Here is a 22,146-nt window from a genome sequence, read left to right as displayed (position 1 = left end):
GAAGTATTCAACGCTGCTTAGTAAGGAGAAGAGGGGTCTCCCTTCTCCTTTGACCTTGTTCCTTCCTGAGGAAGGACACTGAGTGCTGCTGGAGTTGGTCATTTGATTTTACTCTCCCTGCAGTTTTAATTCCTGGAAATGTCTGAGAAAAGGCTCAGAACAACTCTTTCCCTCTTGTGTCTCCTGAATCCCAGTGTTCTCATCTGTTGCTGTTGCAGATTTTATATACAGAGGCTATTTAACACCCAAACAAAACCTAAATCCCCAATGCCAAGCCATTTGTTTCACTACTCCAAATTACACTGATCTCCAGGTCACCCTAAAACAAAAACCTGGATTGTATTCCACGGAGACACTTTAAAAAGAATAAAACTGTCAAATCTTACACTGAGTTCTTAATGATTATTGATTTTCTGACTACCTTATTAACAATACCTATCATTTCTAACAGAGAATGAATTGTGCTTATCAGTCAAGTCTTGTTAGAACTACACTTTAATTCTTTTCATACTAACTATGTTAACTATAGGAAATTACACCAATTTTAGCAGAAGTCCCAGGAACTCTAATCTTATAAATGTCAGGGTAACCCATTTTCTCATACATGTATGACACAGGCTTGATTTTGTGTGTAATGTATTCCTGCTTCGCTACAAAATTAAGTCATTTAAAGGTGTAGGTGAACTTTGTTCTTAGTATGTTATTGAGCCCAGCAGGACACCTTTTTGAAATCTGAAAGAAAAGTGAGAAGGCATTTGGTGAACTTGGACAAGATGGTACTCACGTGATATGGTTAGATGCTTCCTCTTCACAGTCAGTTTGAGATTTCAGCCTACATGTTAGGGGCTCACAGCAAAGGTTGGTACATTCCTACAAAGAACAAACAAAACAATCTCTGAGTTTAGTACAAGAGAACAGTGAAAGATTTTCTTACTTTGTAAAGTATACTTTATTAATTATTTGAGAATTTCATATAATATATTTTGATCATATTTAGCCCTGCTATTCTCCCTAGTTCCTTCCAGATCCAACCCGTTCCTTTCCATTCCCTCTCAACTTTGTGTCCTATTTTTGTTTGTTTGTTTGTTTTGTTTTTGAGACAGGGTCTCTCTATGTAGCCCTGACTCTCCTAGAACATCCTAAGTAGACTAGGCTGGCCTTGAACTCACAGATCTGCCTGCCTTTGTCTCCTGAGTGCTGCCTCCAGAACTGGTTTTCTTTTACTTTTAATAACTCATATTCTACGAAGTGAGGGTCCATCCACTGCGGTGCAATCAATTGTTATGGGGATAACCAACTGCTTTATGATTGGACACAGGAGGAAACTCATGCCTGGCACTGGAAACCTGGCCAAGAATCCATGGCCAAGGAGCTTACAAGACTGCTATTATTATCCTGCTAACTGGACACAATCAAATTTCCCACTAAATTCATATTTCTATGCCCATGGATTAGTGCAGCTCTCAGGCCTTATCAGAGAAGTTAACCTTTTTAAACCTATTTGCTCTGTTGTACCAATTCCAGTGACCATAACAAGGGAGAACTAATGATAGGAAGAAATGTTGCACTCAGTGAACACTGTCATTAAACATCAAGAGGGGAAAAATCACGAAGAATTTCCTCAAATAAATTTTGTCTAGAAGATATTGCACTTAAATCTGTTGAAATTTTCAAGGATGAACATTGCTGTACTGTCCAGTGAAAATAGAGGAAAATTTTCAAATTAAAATTAATTTTTTTTTACCATGCCTGGATAATAGTGTTATTGAAATGTGTAATGATCACACACACACACACACACACACACACACACACACAGATGCACACATGCATGTGCATGCACAAACACACACATTTATATTAGTTAAACTCCATTTTATCAATAGAATACCTGTATTTCAACTATGAGTTTTCTTAGTCCAAAATGTAAGGTTGCCTGATCGTACCGATTAAAAGAAATACAATCCACCAAATTAAGGAACAGCTGCTGATATTTTGGTAAGTAGCAAAATTAGTAGATAATTTTGGCAGCCAAAATTGAAGCATTTAAACATGATTTCCTATTTATGTACACTGTGGATAAATGATAGATCATCATCATAAAGAAATATAGGTAACAAATAGCAAAAACCCCACCCAATAAAATAAAGGATAGAGCAAAGAGTATCATGTTCATTTATGGGAAGCTTACTAAATACCATGAGACAAGGAAAAGATATATATGAAGATATAATAACTAAACAGTATAGACTGTATTTTCTTGTGTATGGGATATAATTACCTACATAGAATAAATTGGGGTCAACTCTTTTTTTTTTTGTTTTGTTTTGTTTTTTTTCGAGACAGGGTTTCTTTGTGTAGCTTTGCGCCTTTCCTGGAACTCACTGTAGAGACCAGGCTGGCCTCGAACTCATAGAGATCCACCTGCCTCTGCCTCCCGAGTGCTGGGATTAAAGGCGTGCGCCACCACCGCCCGGCTTGGGGTCAACTCTTAAAGATATTTGATAAGTCACTAAGATAATAGTAAAATGACATTATGGGTAATAATAATAATAATAATAATAATAATAATCAATGAATTATATCCTATGTCAAAAAGGAAACCTTAGACAGCACAAAAGAAAATATGAAAATTCTTCCAAACAAGTAATCAAATTCTAAACAATTACATTAAGAATCTGATACATAATTTGAACTTCTGAATAAATGCTCTGATGCACAGAAACCTAAGACACTTTCTGCACTGTCAAAGAGCTGTCAAAAATCATGGCTAGATCACAAGTTTCACATGGAGTCACCGGTTATTAGCCTGAAACTTGGAAATTTCCCAGTGACTACAAGGAATGTGGCAGGCTGTGGGTAACTGCTCCTTCTTTATATTTGGCTTTGTGCAATCGTGTTATAAACAGATGCTGGTGGTTTTTTTTTTTCTTTTTTTCTTTTTGTGTGTGCATGTGCATGTGTGCTTTTCACAGGGTGGTTAACTAAACTGAAAAGCAAAGCACTAATTACTAACAAATCTGTGTCACACTCTGATATCAAGTTCATCTCCAGAACTAATTTCCAAAGGAACATTACAAAAAGAAAAGGAGTTTGGAGAGATGGCTCAGCAGCTAAGAGTACTTGCCAAACAATCTTGAGGATGAGGTTTCAGATCTCAAAACCCATGTTTGCCAGTTCAAAACCACCTATCTCTCTGATTCCAAGGGGTTTGACATCCTCTCCTGAGTTATGTGTATGCACATAAACATATAAACTCTCTCTCTCACACACACACATACCACAAATAAATATAAAGTCTTTTAAAGAAGAAAATGGAAAATGAAAGTGTATAACTTTTAGTCCAGTAGTTAGTTCTGCTTTAAAATCTTAATAAATACAACTTCAAACCTCATGCATTTTCATACCTCAGGAGAGCCACAGTCACAGCCTTCCCCCACTTCCAGAAGTTGGTTCCCACAGGTTGGTTTTATTATATTTTTAGGATTAGGTGCCGACAGCAGACACCTTGCATTTCTAGTTGAAAGGAATCCTTGAAAGAGTGAGCGGCTGGCAGTACTGAAATCCTTGGGGAATTTTGAACTATAACAGAAAAAAATAGTATAGCATTATATACAGTATAGAAGCTTGTGGCTGATAAGTAAGTAGAAAAATCTAATGTATCTCACTGTGGGACCCAGTCCAGTGGAAACTCCAAATTTAGTCACTGTCCAGAACATCTCTATCCTGCCTATGGTGGGTGGTCATCTGTATCCTGCCTGTGGTGGGTGGTCAAATCCATGCTGTCTACGTTGGGTAGTCATATCCATGCTGCCTATGGTGGGTAGTCATCTTTATCATGCCTATAATGTGTGGTCATCTCTTATCCTACCTATGGAGGGTGGTCATTTGTATCCTGCTTATGGTAGGTGGTCATCTCTATGCTGCCTATGGTGGGTGGTCATCTCTATCCTGCCTATGGTGGTTGGTCATCTCTATGCTGCCTATGGTGGGTGGCCATCTCTATGCTGCCTATGATAGGTGGTCATCTCTATCCTGCCTATGGTGGGTGGTCATCTCTATCCTGCCTATGGTGTATGCTGCCTATGGTGGGTGGTCATCTCTATCCTGCTTTTGATGGGTGGCCGTCTCTATCCTGCCTATGGTGGGTGGTCATCTCTATGCTGCCTATGGTAGGTGGTCATCTCTATGCTGCCTATGATGGGTGGCCATCTCTATCCTGCCTATGGTGAGTACCCATCTCTATGCTGCCTATAGTGAGTGGTGAAGCATGTGTAGTATTCTAGTGGAATGTTTTCTCCGAGTGATCCAGAAGCAGAGAGGAGAGAATTTAAATCCTCATTGTGATGGTCCTAGTTGCATTTCTCTGAGAAAATACCCTGAAAAAAGGCAACTTGGAGATAAAGGGAAGTCAAAACAGCTAGTCACATCACATCCATCAAGGGCAAAGAAAAACGGATGCATGCACGCTCACTTGCTTGTACTCAGCTCTATTTCTCTACTCTTATGTAGTTCAAGAACCTTTTCCTAGGGAGTAGTGCCACCCAAAGTCATCTGGGTCTTACCACATCAATTAACTTACTTAAGGCAACTCCCAACAGACCCATAAGTCAACCCAACATGCAATCCTTTATTGAGAATCTCTTCCCAGATGATTATAAATTGTGTCCAGTTAACAATCAGATACTAAAGTTAATACAGGTAGGCTGCATGCCCAGCAGTAGATGACTAACTGTAACAAGAGTTCAAGATTATCCAAAGTAACAAGAGAGATGAGTGTTACCATTGTTATCATCTACTCAGCTCACACTGAGGGCTGACCAGTGAGAGATGACAATCATGATATAGTTAAAGGAAATAAATGGAGGTTCCTATGGTCTACAGGCAAACTTTTAATTTGTGAGCATCTCAAGAACAAAAGATGCTATATCTATTTTTTTCTATCTGAAGTTTTGGTAAAGTAACTGGAATTACCAGATAATAAATAAATATGTTAAAAATCAACAGCTCAGTTGATGATAATGATAAAGATAATATCTTGGCTATCTTGGAATAAAATTATCATCATAAGCAAGATAGTGTTTTTAGGTTAAAATGATGTAGTTACCATACTAATAAACTCTATGGTGGGATATTTAGAAATCTTAATGTATGATCCTTGAATTTGGTAAAATATATGCATGAAGAACTTGCAGGTTGAATTAATAGGATACCCAGCTTTTGTGAAAAGGTGCCCCTATCACATATGCACAGTACATTTATTTAGGAATGGGGATTTTTCTCTTCACTTTGGGATGATACCATCTTACCTCAGGTACTGATTCATCACACAGCTGCCAGAGGGACACTTGGTGCTATATACAACATCCCTCATACCGAGGGCATGGCCCAACTCATGGGACATCACTGCTACGAGAGCCACATTATTCTTTCCTTTGGCCTGGACAAATAGAAGAACCTGTTACTTTTTATTTTATTCAGCTATTTCTCAGTCATTGTCAATGTGTAGTGTCTAATATGAATACTTGGGAGAGGAAGAATAGTGTATCCTTAAGTTCATTTTTCTGCCATTGCTTTTTGCCTAGTGTATTTGAGATGACTGGCTCCTAAGAGCACTCAGTGCTCAAGTTCAATCAAGAATACTGAGTTAGGCCGGGCGGTGGTGGTGCACGCCTTTAATCCCAGCACTCGGGAGGCAGAGCCAGGCGGATCTCTGTGAGTTCGAGGCCAGCCTGGACTACCAAGTGAGTTCCAGGAAAGGCGCAAAGCTACACAGAGAAACCCTGTCTCGAAAAACAAAAAAAAAAAAAAAAAAAAAGAAAAAGAATACTGAGTTATTAAATACTGCATTCTCGGTAAATGAGGGTTAGATTAATTGCACTCTCTATGGAAAGTACTATTAGATGTCAAGGTATGGACACACACATCCGTAAAAATGTGGTTGTAATTCTTATGCCAGATAGCAGTGGGCACACGATGCCTCACATGCACCCTGTTCCTTCTCTGACCTCTGACCAGCTGTATCAAAGGATTCATTTAGAGTTACCTGAGGCCACAGAGGGACCCTGGCTCCCCTTTTTGTCTCAACATTGTGGTCCACATTCTTTAATACAAACAGAAGTAGGAGGCCTTTGTCAAGGCTAACATTTCCTAGTCCACGGACTCTTTAGTGCAATGGTCAAAAATGGTTTCATTTCTAGTTTGATTTGTCAGTTCAGCTGATTGCTCTGGTAGAGGACATAATGCTCGTCTTTATAGAGATGGAATCACAGGATATCTCAGTAGAAGTGTACAAACCTCAACAACAGACACTGAAGATGTAGAACACAAGGAATTCGCAGCTGCCATTCCTGCACGTCTATAGAGGAAGCCAGATCCACTGTGTGAAAGGTAGAGAGGCCACATCACAATCTGACTCTGGAAACCAACAACTTTGGTAATGATGTTATAGATCTCTCTTGGTGTATCCTAGCCTTCTGTATGTTAATGAGGGCCCGGCACAGCTTCTGCCATATCACAGACCCACAATTACAATTGCATTGAAGAATGTGTTTTATTGATCTTATAAGGACCTTCACATAATTCATGTGTCAATTTATAATAGTAGTAAGTGGTAATAAAGTTGTTTACAACTTATTGAAGAGATATGACTGAGCAGAAATTCTTGTCAAGAAGTCCTGGAGATAACCACCCACTCTGCCATCATATCCCTGCCCTGGCAAGAAGGAATTCACCTGAGAAGCTGGGCATGGTTATGGATCTTCTTTTTTCCCAGGGTAGAGTAATGCCATTTCAGGAAGCTTTGGAATGTGGCACCAATCCTGGGTTCCACCTTTATCTTGTCACTGTCAGACCAGATTTCCATATCCACCAAAGACACTTGAATATCTATGGTTTTGTAAATCTGTGAAAAAAAACATTTTTTTTTCATTAAAACACTCAGGATTTGTTTTAATATTCTTGGTGACCACAAGTAATAGATAAAGGAACACAATAAACATCATCATTTTCCATCGTGAAAATAGAAATTCTAGAAGATGCCTTTGTTACCGTATATGATTTTTGACTTAATGAGCTCTCACCCTTAGATGACTCTTAGCCCCACACAGTGGAAGTCACAGGGAAGACCCAAGCACAGACATGGAAATATACATCATGACAAATGCCTTACCACATTGAGCAGATCCATCACCTCAAACACAAAGCTTCTTATCCGAGTCACATTCCCGTTATACATCTTATACTGAAAAATAGATAATATAAAAATACAAAATTAAAATAGAAAATTGAAGTGAGAGGCTGATGGGTATAGGATTTACAGGTTTTCTTATTCGTCTTTAAGTTGAATACATCAAATTAATAGTTTGCATTCACTCAATATTAATTCAGGTTTGATTATGAGGCAACATAAGCTCTAGCTTTTTTTTTTTTTTTTTTTTTTTTTTTTTTTTTTTTTTTGGTTTTTTGAGACAGGGTTTTTCTGTGTAGCTTTGAGCCTTTCCTGGGACTCACTTGGTAGTCCAGGCTGGCCTTGAACTCACAGAGATCCGCCTGGCTCTGCCTCCCGAGTGCTGGGATTAAAGGCGTGCGCCACGACCGCCTGGCGAGCTCTAGCTTCTTTATATTTATGTTTCTATAAGCTGTATATAATTTTGTGTTCATATTTACATAATACCTATTAAATTGACATTTATATTTTATGGTAAATATTAAAACAATCTACTACTTTAGTAAAATATTTTTCTTTAATTTTTTATGTAGGTATGTGCCAGTTAGCTTTTGTCAACTTGACGCCACATAGAGTCACCTAAGAAGAAGAACCTTGGTTAAAGAATAGCCTTCATCAGATTGGCCAGTGGGGATCTCTGTGGAGCATTTTCTTGATTGCTTATTGATGTGGGAAGGCCCAGTTCACTGTGTGCTGTACCAGCCCTAGGCAGGTGGACGTGGACTATAGAAGAAAGGCAGCTGAGCAAGCCAGGGAAGCAAGCCAGCAGCAGCGCTCCGCATGGTCCTCACCTCGGGTCCTGCCTAGAGTTTCTGCCTTGGCTTCCCTTGACAACTAGCTGTAAGCCAAATAAACCCTTTCCTCCCCAAGATGCATTTGGTCATGGTGTTTACCACAGCAACAGAAAGCAAACTAGAACATAGGTATATGGTATTAAGTCTATTGCTGTTACATAAATATTTGGTGACTGACTGATAATAAACGGGATGAGATGGGTGAAAACTGTTGTCAACAAAGCAGCTGAAGCAGCCAAGAAATCTAGTTGAACAAAAATGCATTGCTAACTAAAAAAAGTTCGTGGCTTCTTTTACTTTTAAGTTGACTTGTTAGTTGAGAGAACTAAGAAAGAGGTACAGCCATCTTTTGTACTCACAAAGGCATTATCCAACACCAAGAAGAGATCAACGTATTTCTGTCCTTGAAGGAAGTCCTGTTGCAAATAACAAGAGAACCTCATTAGTAATCATCTCTACTCACATCTCTATTTACATTTTTCCCTCCAAAATAATTTTTTAAAAAAAGAAATAAATAGAGGCTTTGCATATACCAGTCATTTCTGAATATATCTGTGTATCTTATATCCTTGCTTAGACAGTCAAAATACATAGGCTGTAAGAAAGCTATACTCACATTTGAGCTGTTTAAGGACCTGGAAATTCGAAAACGGCTTCGTTTCCTGCCAGCATGCTTCTCACCATGCTTGTAATTTGCTGTGTCTACTTCCCCCTGGGTGATTGGAAGGACAGCATGTTCTCCCTCATCTGTGCTCTGTAGAGGCTTTATCTGATATCTTTGATCACGATGTGTGAAGTACCCTCTGCGGGATATAAGGTTGTGTTTTAGGATGACCTGCCATGCCCATTCATACATCCCACTCAGAATAGAGTGATAACTCTGCCTCAATTCCAGTTTTACACATAGATATTCAGTCACAGACCTTGCAAATGACAAGTATTCATTCAAATTACAATCAGCATTTGCCCAATATTTAAATGAAGCCTGTGTCATCAGGCACTAGGGTCAAAATTAATAATGGGATCTCATGAAACAGAAAAACCTGTGTACAGCAAAGGACACCATCATTCAGACAAAGCAGCAGGCTGTAGAATAGGAAATGATTTTTACCAACTACATATCCGATAGAGGGCTAATATCCAAAGTATACAAAGAACTAAAAAAAAGATATCAAGAAAAAAAAAACAATTTAAAAATAGGATAAAGATATAAACAGAGAATTTTCAAAATAGGAAAATCAAATGAATGAGAAACACTTAAAGAAATATGCAATATCCTTAGTGATCAGGGAAATAAAAATCAAAATTACTTTGACATTTCATCTTACACCTGTCAGAATGGCTAAGATCAATAAAACAAATGACCATTCATGCTGGGAGAAATGAGGAGTAAGGGGAACAACCATCCATTGCTGGTGGGAGTGCAAACATGTACAGCCGCTATGGAAATCAGTGTGGCAGTTCCTCAAGAAGACAGAAGTCAATCTCCTTTAAGATCCAGCTATACCACTCGTAGACATATATCCAAAGGGCACTTCATTCTACCACGAAGACACTTGCTCAACCCTGTTCATTGCTGTTCTATTCACAATAGCCAGAAATTGGAAACAACCTAGATTTCCCTCAATAGATGAATAGATTTTTTTTAATGTGGTACATTTACACAATGGAATAGTACACAACTTTAAAAAAAAATGACATCATGAAATTCACAGGTAAATGGATGAGAGTAGAAAAAAATCATCCTGAGTGAGGTAACCCCGACCCAGAATAACAAATATGGTATTTATTTGTTTATATGTGGATATTAGCTATTGAGCCAATGATAATTAAGCTACAATCTGTAGAACCACAAGGTTAGGTATAAAATAAAGTGCTGGGGGAAAGATCTCTCTAGGTAGAATAGATAGTTATGGATGGATGAAAGAGACTGAAATGGGAAGTTCAACAGGGGAGGGGATAGAAGAGAGGATGAACGAGGTAATACAGGGAGAGATAGCTAAAATTAATGGCCGTTTGAGGGGGAGTATGAAAACCTAGTACAGGAAAATACAGACATATGTGAAGGGGATCTAGATGAAATCACCAAATAATTGGGGAGAGAAAGCCCCAACTGGCCATCTCTTGTCACCAAACAAAGCTTCCCAGGGATTAGATAACATCTAATTGAATTGTTGGCAAAGGGGTCTCATGGGAACCCCCAAATAACCCAAGCTGTTGCCAAGGATAAAGGTTGTTCTCCACAACTGATAGCTAGGTCCCATTGCTAAAGACAGCACCACACAACTAATTGAATATGGAGAAGTGGAGTTGGTGCCTACATAGAGCCTTTACCACTATAAGCTGTCATCTTTGGTACAGGAAGATGCTCTGCATGCTACCAAAAGAGAAATGTAAACACCAACAAAACCCCAAACCCTTTGATCTACAATGGTGTTCTGCCTGCAAGATATGTTAGTGCAATGGTGGCGCAAAGCTTGCGGATGTAACCAGCCAATATCTGATTAGACTTAAGGCCCATTCCATGAGATACTTGACACTGCTTAGGTGACCAAGAACATGAGACTAGATAGCTCAGGAACCTAGGGTAAAATCAAATACTATTATTCTAAAAAAAATTGTCGATATGAAATGATTCCTAATGACATTCTGCTCTACTCATAAATCAGTGTCTTGCTCAGCCATCATCAGAGAAGCTTCCTCCTGAAGCAGATGGTAACAAATACAGAGACCCACAGCCAGACACTACACAGAGAGTGAGAGACCCTGCGACACTCAGCCCTAAACGGGAGGTCTTGGTCAAATTCCTCCCCTCAAGGCTTAAAAGGAACCCTGAGGAAGAAGAGTCAGAAATAGTGTAAGAATCAGAGGGGATGGAGGACACCAATTTAAAAAGATTTTCTAAATCAGCAGGATAATGCACATATCAACTCACAAAGGCTGAGAGAGCATTGCAGGGTCTGCATAGGTCTGCAGCAGATAGGGTCCTAGAGCTAAAAGGAGAAGTGGACACATGTCCCCATCTCCAACTCAGAAGCCATCTCCTTTGATAACCACTTGCGAATGAAAATTTGGCTTTCTCCAAGGGAGTCTCACTGGGGAAACAAACTACTCTTAAGAGTAGGCTGCATACCCAGCTACTTGCCAACAGAAAAGGAACTCAATGTTATCATTGGAGGTTTTGTCTCATAATTCCATGTTAGGGCTTTAAAATACATACATATGTGTATGTATACATGCATTTTTTATTTTATTTTATTTTTTTCTCTCTTTTTACCTTATATGTCTTTGCACATGTATTTATGGTTTCCCATTTAGTGGTTTTTACAGGATTCCTGAGTGTGAGAGTGAGTGGGTGTCTGTGTCTGTATCAGTTTTTTTGTGTCTCTTCTTGGGCTCTTTTCCTTCTGTTTTTTTTGTTTGTTTTATCCTATTCCTATGTATTAGTTTTTATATAGTATAGTGTCATATAGTATAGTATAGTATAATACATTACAGTATTGTATAACACAGCATAGTATAGTATAGTATAGTATAGTATAGTATAGTATAGTACAATATAGTATAATTATCCCTTAGAATCCTGTTTATTTTCTCATAAGAGACAGAAAGGAGGTAGATGGGTGGAGATGGTGGAGGAACTGGGAGGAGTAAAGTGAGGGGAAGTCAAAATCAGGACATATTATGTGAGGAAGAAAAGGCTATTTTCAATAAATGTAAAAAAAAAAGTGAAATCTATGCCATTTACCAGAGTAGCCTCAAGAATTAATAAAATAAAGTAATTCCAAAGAATTTGGAGTTAACACCATGAGTCTATTAAATATTCTCCAACAGTTTGCTTATTCATTTGTCAAACATTTCTTGGCAGTTTCTATGAACAGAGTGGAGAACGGAGTAAATGATTATTTAGACACTCAGAACTCTAGAAAGAACAACAAAAGGTTCATTTAGAACTGCTGGGGAACAAATTGGGACTAAGAACAGCTTAAAGACTCCTTTTCTCTGAAGATAATTAGCTTAGAACTAGAAAGTTACTCCATATGTTGACATATTGTAAAGCCATTGTAAACGCCAGTAAAAAACTATGTTCTGGAGGCACTTTGATAATGCAGAAAAAGTGATGTCATGTTAAATATGAATCACGCTAGAATAACAATTACATGTTTTATTTCACATTTTAATCACAAGAGAGACTTAAAAAAAACTACATACACGACATGTTAGTTAAGAAAACATGATAGACACAATAGATACCAGGGGTGAGGTAGATGAACTTGGTAATGGACACAGATGTGGTTGAGGTCCAGTGTTCAACTTTGACAGAGCTGGGACTGACTTCTAGAACAACAGTTAATGAAGTGACTGTACCACAATAGTTTGCCTTTCAGTTTACCATAGAATCCAGTGGTTTATGGATTAGTGACGAACAAGAACAATCCAAATAGTAAGAAGACAACAGAAGATATGAGGAAGACTTAAGGCTGTGTGATAAAAAGTCTCTTAGTATTTAATATGCTCTATGACAGTTCTCACCTCAAACCATCACATGTACTGATACTGGCAAGAGAGTCCCTTGCATTCAGGATGTGGCCTTCGTAGTAGCAGGGTGTCTGGAGTAGAAAATACATTGTACTATTTAAATGTAGACATTTTACACACACAAACACACACACACACACATGCATGGACACACACACAGGCACACACACATACAAAGTAAATAAATAAATACACAAATAATAAATAAATATTTTTAAATGACTTTAGTTAAGTATATGGGGATGTCTAATTGGGTGTGTAGGTACATTAGCATTGTGTCTATGAGTGTTACTGTGTGTCCACTCTTATCTTTGAAAAGTTGTCTCTCTGACCATGGATAATCACTTATCTTCCCAGTCATCTGATGCATTTAAAAGCTATCCTCAGGCCTATGTATTTTATAAGGCAAATGGCCGATCCCAGGATGGATTCAGAGCCTACCACATCCTGAGAGCGTCTGGTCGCCTCTTCTCCTCTGGCTGAGTAAGATGTTTCAGTGCAGTCTTGCCCCAGAAGATGCCTGTGGAGAGTAGAAAGCTGCATAATGCACTCATGATACCAACAAATACTGATTTATCTGACATCATCTTCTGAACTATGGGAATAACTGTGTATACAGTGAGACCGAGTTGACTTTTGACCATTGATCTTTTTCCAACATTGGGACTTTCCTAGTAAAATAAATCAAAGCATGAAGTTACACTTACTAACCCGAAGAGGGGAATTCACTCAATTACTTTTCACTTGCAGATTCATCTTCAAACATGAATGGGTAGAGTCCTGATGGGATTCTTTGGAGCAAGGACAGGGACTTTGGAGGGTGCTGAGTCACAGGTATGGGTAAGAGACCAACAAAGGAGGCTCACTGACAGTTAGAAAACTCGTGATACCCCTTTTTTCTTCCCCCAGAATCTGTCTCTAGGTTGTGTACCCTGATTCAGGCTTAGGGGTAATCTTGTGAATGTATGGGGGGGGGTCTCTGTATGTGCATGTTTATGTGTAACTGTATATGTTGCAGCGTATACATGGAGATCAGAGGAAAACTCCTATGTGAGTCCTCACCTCCCACCTTGTTTGAGACATCTCTATCCCTTGTCTCACTGTGTAAGACAAGCCAGCTTCTGGAGGGTCTATTGTTTCTGCCTCTTATTGGGCATAGCAGCCCCTGTGGACATTTGTGGGTGATTGTCTTGGGTGCCTTAACTAATGTGGGAAGACCAAGCCTGAAAGTGCACTGTATGACACCATTCCTGAATTTGGGGCCTTGGAGTGTTAGAATAGGCAAAGTTAGCTGAGCAGGAAACATGCTCACATCCTAACTCTCCTTCTGACTGTGGGTGAGATGTGACCAGTTGCTTCAAGATCCTGCTACTGTGATTCCCTGCAATGATGAACTGCAGCCTGGAACTGTAAGCTAAAGTAACCCCTTTCTCCTCTAATATGATTTTGTCAGGATATTTTATCACAGCCACAGAAATAAAGCCAAAGCCAAGAAGTGTCCCAATATTCTGATAATACAACCAGTGGCTGGGCTTTCAGGAAGTAATTGTCCTTACTTGGTTCTTTTCAGGTGAAAGATAATTTCTTCTCCATTTAGTATGATCTGATATTGAACTTCAGGTGCATATTTTTCCTGAAAATATTTAATGAAGTAGTTATAAGTACATAGATCTCAGCCAATCTAAAAATGATAACTAACACACCAATTATCTACACTATGCATTAAAATAGCAGAAATACAGAAGTTTAAAGCATTTCTCTTACATCTTATCTCCTATATCTAAAAAAATACAATTTGTATATTAATATGGATTCCTAAAATATAATCACTTGACAGCCACAAACATTAATCTAGCTCTAGTCTGTGACACAGAGACTTGTCATTTGCTTTAATGCATAATATACTATCCTGTGTACCATAAGAACTTACCAACAGGACAAGAAAGCATCATATCTTGAAATATATTTCCATTGAAATATACTATAAAATGGTTTTAAAAATCCACTAAGAATTAAGTGATAAATATTACAGAATGAGGAAACATTGGCAATATGCTAGAATACCTTTCTACATTGCAGAAAAGTATAATCACTGGGGAGTGGGTGGGCGAAGAGAAGGCAGGAGTATGATAAGGCTGAAAGGAAAGAACGCCTCCTTCTAGAACTATCTGTCTTGCTTGTGAGTCCTTTGCTCTCACAAATTTGAGGGCACATCCAAGAAGCTTTGCCTTTATTGTCAAGTTGGGCAGTTGCTTCTCTGACGTTAAATTATAACCAGGTCCTGAGAAGTCATGGCTGTCTCTCCTCCACAGAGTTAAGATGAGACTCCTGCTCAGGCCACAGCACCTGTGGCAGCCCCTCCTCTCTCACAGATACTGACACTCGCATCCTCCCCAGAGCACTGTCTGCAAAGCTTTAGCTAACAGACTTCCAGGTGTCCAGATTCCCCACCTTAGGAAGTAACCTTACAAACTGGGACATTTTGAAGGGCTACCACTGGCCAAGCATCCTGTTCCCAGCCTCCTTCCTTGCTCTCTGGGAATCAAAGAGCTTGTCTGTAGACTCCTGTTGTAGAAACCCCAACTTCCTCAGAAACCTGTAAGAGGGAACCCCTAAACTTTCCCCTTGAGCCTGATTCCATTTCAGAGACCTGTCATGTCTATCTTTGGTGCTGGGGCATGAACTCCCTTAAGACATCTAGCCATGCTGTTGTCTGCCTATTTGTTTGTCTGTGGTTTAAGGATGTTTCTGATAAACTTCATACCCCAATAATGCTTCTGTGTCCCCCTTGAACATCACATCTTACAATCTTCAAAAGCTGAGCTCATAGAGGGACTGCACGATGAAGGTGCTGGAAGTTGACTGTGATATCACACTACTCCCCAAAGCCCTTCATTTTTGTCTTCAGGGGATTGTGACACATGACTTACCTCTTTGGCATATCTCTCTGTCTGATTGTTCTCGGTTCCTCTTCTGTGTGAAATGGATATTCTTTTAGGATGAACTATTTCATGGAGCTTTAATTCGGGGGCTGACTTTGTATCTATCACTAGAAAAAGCCAGAAAACATTGGTAAGAAAGACTGACAGTGTTTTGACTTGTTTGGCCCATTGCTTTGTCCTGTGGACATGAATTAACCATTCAAAACAGATAGATTGCTCCCCTGCTTCAATTTCAATCACAAAGGATTGTTTCCTGTCTCCCTAACTTCTAGAACAACATGGAAAGCTGCGTACCTCCTTGTAGAGAAGCAGTTCATCTTGTATTAAGAACATTGATTGGTAAATCAGGACTCTGCCTATAGTAACTGAGGGCATTCCTTTGCAGTCCTCTTCAACTTGCGATTTCTCTGACCACCCTCTCTAAAAATGAAGGTTTCCATGTGCAAGTAACACTTTACTCTTAGGAGAGACCCTATTCCCAATGATTTCATGCCTCTGTTGACAATAAGCCAAGATGATCTTTCTTTACAGTTTTACCCTCAAAACTGTAGATCTCACAGGATATAAAGCTCTTATTGACCTTTCTCAGAGAAAATTTAAAGAAATGGAGAGCACATGGGGAAATTTTTTTTATAATAAAAGGTTCTTCTTAATGTACTTCAAGTTATGCCAGATAGATAGTTTCTCTTGTTTATAAATGGCAAGGAAAGAAATGATTCAGAATCAAAATTTGTGACTTGCTGTCCTAGCTAAAAGGCTTAATGAAAGTCACTCTGCCTTCCTATCCCTTGTTGTCTATATAGATTAGTATAAAAGCTGCACACATAAACTGTGTGAAACTCTGCAGCCCTGTCACAGAAAAATGAAAGCACATCTTTTCTCTTTTTCGGGAATTCTACAATTGTTCACATAGGCCAATCAGCCCATTGAATGCTTGTGTTTCCACAGCTTTGAGACAGAGTCTTACTAGGGCAATCAGAGTTCTTTAGTGGTGAGACACTTAACTAAATTATTGTGTAAATAGCCATAATTGTGACCACAGAGTTCACTGACTAAATGAACTTAAAAAGATTTCATCAGTATGTATGTTTACATGGTGCAATTATTGTCAGTGTTATTCTACTAATGTTATTCTACTTTACCATCTCTTTGGGAACCTCATGAGGGATTAACAATGTAAGAAACATATGAGAAATACAAAGACTACAGCCAACCTTAGATAAGAACCTTTGCATAGGATCATTGAACAAGTAGTGACTGAGCTTAGATAAATTCCTAGCTGTAGCCTTCAACTGTTTCAGCAGAAGATTTACTATGTACATGTTTGTGAATGGAAATGCGCAGGCTCCCAGCATCTGACTCTTTAACATGATTATGATACCACCACTAGCAAGATAACCAGTGATGGCATTGATGCACTTCACTTATACGTAGTGTAGTAAGGAAGCAGATAATGATTATCAAGTTGTTGGTTAATCTCTCAATAATTGGCTTCGAAGGGAGAAAGAGTTACCTTTCCAGGAGTTTTCTTTTGACTATGCCCTACTACTGAGAATCCTTCCCTACTACTGAGAAATATCCCAAAGTACCAATTCATAAATAGCCTTGATTAATGACTATATCAATACAGTTTCCCTTACTAATATAAATGTAAATAGAGCAATAAATCAACATTTGTTTCATCTATTTTGAAAAATGTCATATCATATATAAGCATGATTTTTATTTGATGAAGTATATGAGATTTGAAAAAAAGTGAGCTTTTGAATACATGTTTCACATGTGATCTAAAAAATAACCATCATGCATATATATGTATGTATAAACTACTATGAATGTATATAAGTATATAGTTTACTTCAGGAGATAAAGACACAAGAAATACACTGTGTAAACTGTGCTGACCTTTGAATTGTGAGTGAAAAGGTCATTTTTCTCATGTGTATACTCATCAAATAATCTGATTTTTTTCCTATAAGATGTCTACACTTACCTTGGGTTTGAATGATGAGCCAAAGGACAGAAAGCAGGACCCAAGACATGCTGGCTTCTGTGGGTAGCTGAGAGGTCCCAGGCAGCATACAGTTATGCTCTCTCCAGTGGCCAGTTCTGTCTCCCTCTAGTTCTCTTTAGGAGTTGAAAAGGAACATAGAGTCTCGAATTTTACTTGTGAGGTTAATGGATGTTTCCTAATTGTGTTGTGGACTGGCCAGTGAACTGCAGCATCAAAATCCTGAGAATGTCCCTCCCTTGAGAACAATGTTTACATCTGTAGGGAGGCTCATTAAGGGCTCTCAGCTGGGTAACTGCATGCCTGAGTTCTACCCTGATAGGACTGTGAAGGCTGAGACTCAGGGCCCAAGCACTTAATTAAACACACATTTGCAAATGTATAAAATGTCACTATTGTGCCCATATTTTAAGAAACTGGCACAGAAAGCATGCCGTCTTTTATTTGTTTTCTTTTATTTTATACATAGGGGTACTTTGCCTGCATGTATTTCTGTGCACTACACACACGTGTGTGGTGCCTACTGAGGCCAAAAGAGGGTGTTGGGTCTTCTGGAACTGGAGTTACAAATGGTTGTGAGTTGCTATGTGAGTGCTGGGAATTGAATTCAGAACCTCCGGAAGAGCAGCCAGTGCCCTTAACCACTGAGCCATCTCCCCGGCCCCAAGTGTGCTATCTTAAAAACAGCACCGGGCAAAATCTTGCAAACTTTAATAATAGAAATTTCTCTGTTTTTAAATGTTAAAAGGAGATTCTGGTAATATCAACTACAAAGTTTCTTTCAAAGTTCCTATGAGGTGAGACAGACACATAGGCATATGCACACATATACAGAACTGCAAGGAGACTTACATGTGTAAACAGTCTGAATAGTGTTAGCTTTAACCCAACCGCATGCATATGAATCTGTTTGAACTATACAATGAACTCTGCTTCAGTCAAAGCAATATGTCTTTCTGATTACCCAAATGTTGTATATTCATCCCTTAAACAGAAGCATAGAGAAGGATAATAATTAATCAGCTGATGGCCCAACAGCAGGAAATGAGCTGTGTTGACATCTGCACAGTTCACTTTCATTTGTCTTTTATGCAGTGATATGGACAGGAGACTAGTAGAAGAATGTCGATCCCACTGCATAAAGACTTTAAGGCACTTGATATTTTTGCATAGCATTACACTGTAAGAATCTTGATGATATTGAATAGTAAAACAATACTGGAAGGACTTTTGAATATTGCATGTTACATATAGCTATGGGCATTGTTTTCACTCTTAGGATTAATTTCTAAAAATGGTAATACATAGTTGAAAAGTACAGATCAGTTGGAAGTTATTGAACCAAAAATGACTCAGTGACTTTAGGCAGTTGGCCCCACACTAAACTTCCCCTGAGAAGACTTCTCCTGCCTACAAGCCATGACTTCTAACCGCGGACCACACCCTGTTGTCACACTTGAATCTGTCTGTCCTTGTGCGTCCTCTTCTTCCTCTTGAACTGATGCTGTGCAATCCCATATTTCCTTTTACTGGTCCAGAGGATAAGCAGTTTGAACCTTTCACAGTTGTTATGAAAATATTAATAATGTATAATAATTTGTCTTTCAGCATAAACTACTAAGAAGCTCCCGGAATGTCTTAACACTTACTAGTTTCTCATCTTGCATGTTACTCTCAGTGTTTTAGTATCAAGGAAGCTGAGAGAGCAAGCAAAGGGGTACATGGGAGATGCTAGATGGAGGGGAGGGAAGGGAGAAAATAATGTAATTATATCTTAATTTCAGAAGTTAAAAAATAAAAATACAACAGTAACAAGAATCTTTAAAAAAGAACAAGGAAAAACAAGGATGTAGGCCTGAGAACATTTAGCTCATAAAACTGTCACACTCGCTGACTGATTGGCTGAAGCAGCTAAGGGACACAGAGGTCTGGAATGAGTTCCAGTACTCAGCTTGACAACAGCATGTGTTTTATAGCGGGCAACTTCCCATTTGGTGCCTTGATAAGAGCTGAAATCAAAGACAGGAGATACATCTCTTGCTGTGCCCTTGAGAAGCACAGCATTTTGCAGATCAACGTTTAGCAACCTTCATTGAACAGACGCTCCATGCAAAGACTTTGAAAACAACTCTTTGGGACCCTTTTGATGTTTACCAGATAGCTAAGTATCAGTCTATAAATTAAAAGTGTGGAAATAACAGTGAAGAAATTGTTTACTAAGTGCATCTGGAGGACATGAGAATGGCATATGTACAAATTTTTTTTTTGTTGAATCTGATTTTCAAGAATCAACTAAACATAGACCTTAACTTATGACGATAAAATTAAGGAATTTTAACCAACATCCTGATTACAGAGAATTCTGTTCCCATAAAGCTTGCAACATTTTCAGATATTTCATAATAAAGTATTTTGGGTGGTTTCAGTTGATGTCTAAATATTGTCTAACTAGAAATTGAAACAGAATTTGTACATTCACAAAATTATAATAATCCCTTATATATTTAAAGATTTTCACATTTTTTAAATTGTTTTTAATTTTAACAATAACTATGAAGTGTAAATTCAAAGACTATCATTCTCATTGTACGCATTACTCCAAGAAATTAAGAGATGTACTCCAGTTTTCATAGACTATCTTAAATATATGTCTCTTAAGTCATTGAGGTGGAAAAAGGGGTATTTGATATCAATACCAAAGTACCACAAATATTTGATTGTAGACCATTTTCATAATGGCTTCAGTTGTCTCTATGATGAAGTCTATACCAATGCTATTGGAGTGGGCAGGAGTTACTGGGATGGCTGACAGGTTTGTTTTTTTTTTTTTTTAATTTTTATTTTGCAATACAATTCAGTTCTACGTATCAGCCATGGATTCCCTTGTTCTCCCCCCTCCCGCCCCCTTCACCTTCCCCCCAGCCCGCCCCCCATTCCCATCTTCTCCAGGGCAAAGCCTTCCCTGCAGACTGAAATCAACCTGGTAGACTCAGTCCAGGTAGGTCCAGTCTCCTCCTCCCAGGCTGACAGGTTTAAGGTGGGAAGTAACGTCCTTTCTCTGAAGTAACTGCCCAGGAATTTATTTGCTCTTGACTGATGTTAGGATAAAGATAGACCCATTGTCTCAGCTGGTACAATAGGACATTGGAGTTACCCAATGAATTTTTCCAAGCTGAACTTGTCCAAACTTCTGGAAATCCATAAGGAAGTGAGTTGCGTAAATGATGGTCATAGCAAGCCACTGTACATCCATAGGTAAAGAGTACTGTAATAAACATGAAAATGCATTTATATCTTAAGAATGCTGATTTACTTTAGACATACAGTCAGAAGTGGAACAGTTAGATAACACAGAAGACCTAATTTTAGGTTTGCAAGGAGCCTCCATAGATTTTTAGACCAACAAAAAAATGAGTGTACTATTGTTTGTAAATGCTTACTAATCTACATCCCCATCTACCAGCAAAAAGCTCCTGTCTCCACATTCTCTAGTTTTTGTTATTTTAGTAATAGCTATTCCGAATGGGGCAAGATGACATCACAGTATAATAGTCTTGGTTTTCGTTACCCTGTGGCTAACTATACTGAACATTGTTACCTATCTGTTGGCCACTTGCCTTACTTCTTTTAGAAGAATCTACTTGGAACATTTGTTCATTTTAATTAGGTTGCTTGCTCTTTTGGTTCATTGGGAGCTCTTTTTATAAAATTCAATCTTTTGTCAGATAAGTAGTAGCAGCCAAGTATCAACTCCCGTGCTGTAAGCTTCTTCTTGGTTCTGCTGATTGTTTCCCCCACTGTGTAGATTTTGAGTTTGATGTAATCCCACTTGGCTGTGTTTCCTGTGCTGTTGGAATCATATTATTAAAATGATATCCTTGCTTATTCCAGTGTCTTAAGTATTTTATCCACATTTCCTTCTAGTAGTTTCAGAGTTTGGGGTTTTATATTTAGGTCTTTTATCCATTGCATTATACTATAGTAGAGGATGAGAGGTAGGGGTCAAATACTAACATTCTGCCCATGAATAATTTCCCAGCACCATTTACTGCAGATATCATCTTTCCTGTGGTTTAGTTCTATTTTTATTTTTTGAGTCAGTTCTCTATGGATATGTGGGTTTGTTTCTTGGGTCTCTACGCTGTTCCAATGATCTGAGTGTTCTTCTGAACCTAATACCATGCTGCTCTGGTTATATGGCTCTGTAGTATGTTTTGAAATCACATATTGTATTGTCTCCAGTTCTGGTTTCTTCATTTTTCTTGGACTTTTTGGGTTTCTTTGTGCTCCTATGTACATTTTATGTTCCCTGTCACCATTAGCAGAGTTTGTGAAAAATGTCATTGCTACTCTGATGGAGAGTACACTGAATGTATAAATCGTTTAGGTTGTACAACTATTCTAACAAAATTGTATCATCCAACCCATGAATGCGTGTGTAGATGGGTATTTTTCCATTTTTTGTTGTTTCAATGTATTTCATTTTTATAACAGCTTATTTCTTTTACGTGTGTTTATGAATATTTGCCTAAAAGTAACTATACCATGAGAGTACAGTTCACATGGAGTTCAGAAGAGGGATGGACGTTGGCCACTTTATTGGTATTGGAATTTGAAACCCCAAAAGCAGAA

The 22,146-nt window shown here is 38.5% G+C and overlaps 1 protein-coding gene across 1 annotated transcript; it reads right to left on the bottom strand.

Annotated features, from left to right (window-relative positions):
• Positions 1-780: 780 nt before the first annotated feature.
• On the bottom strand, positions 781-17,695 carry Adamdec1 (ADAM like decysin 1). Its single transcript, XM_059273410.1, has 13 exons — positions 17,497-17,695; positions 15,492-15,610; positions 14,118-14,194; positions 13,003-13,081; positions 12,556-12,632; positions 8,639-8,825; positions 8,382-8,438; positions 7,172-7,243; positions 6,735-6,904; positions 6,298-6,379; positions 5,310-5,440; positions 3,408-3,582; positions 781-870 (listed from the first exon to the last, which is right to left on the bottom strand). The coding sequence occupies exons 1-13, from the start codon at positions 17,582-17,584 to the stop codon at positions 781-783; spliced, it is 1,404 nt and encodes a 467-aa protein (XP_059129393.1). The 5' UTR covers positions 17,585-17,695.
• Between the last annotated feature and the right edge of the window lie 4,451 nt (positions 17,696-22,146).

This window comes from Peromyscus eremicus, chromosome 9 (assembly GCF_949786415.1).
Source record: "Peromyscus eremicus chromosome 9, PerEre_H2_v1, whole genome shotgun sequence".
In the NCBI taxonomy this organism is placed as follows: Eukaryota; Metazoa; Chordata; class Mammalia; order Rodentia; family Cricetidae; genus Peromyscus; species Peromyscus eremicus.
Note: the sequence above shows the minus strand (reverse complement) of the source record. Positions and strands in the feature narration are given on the sequence as shown.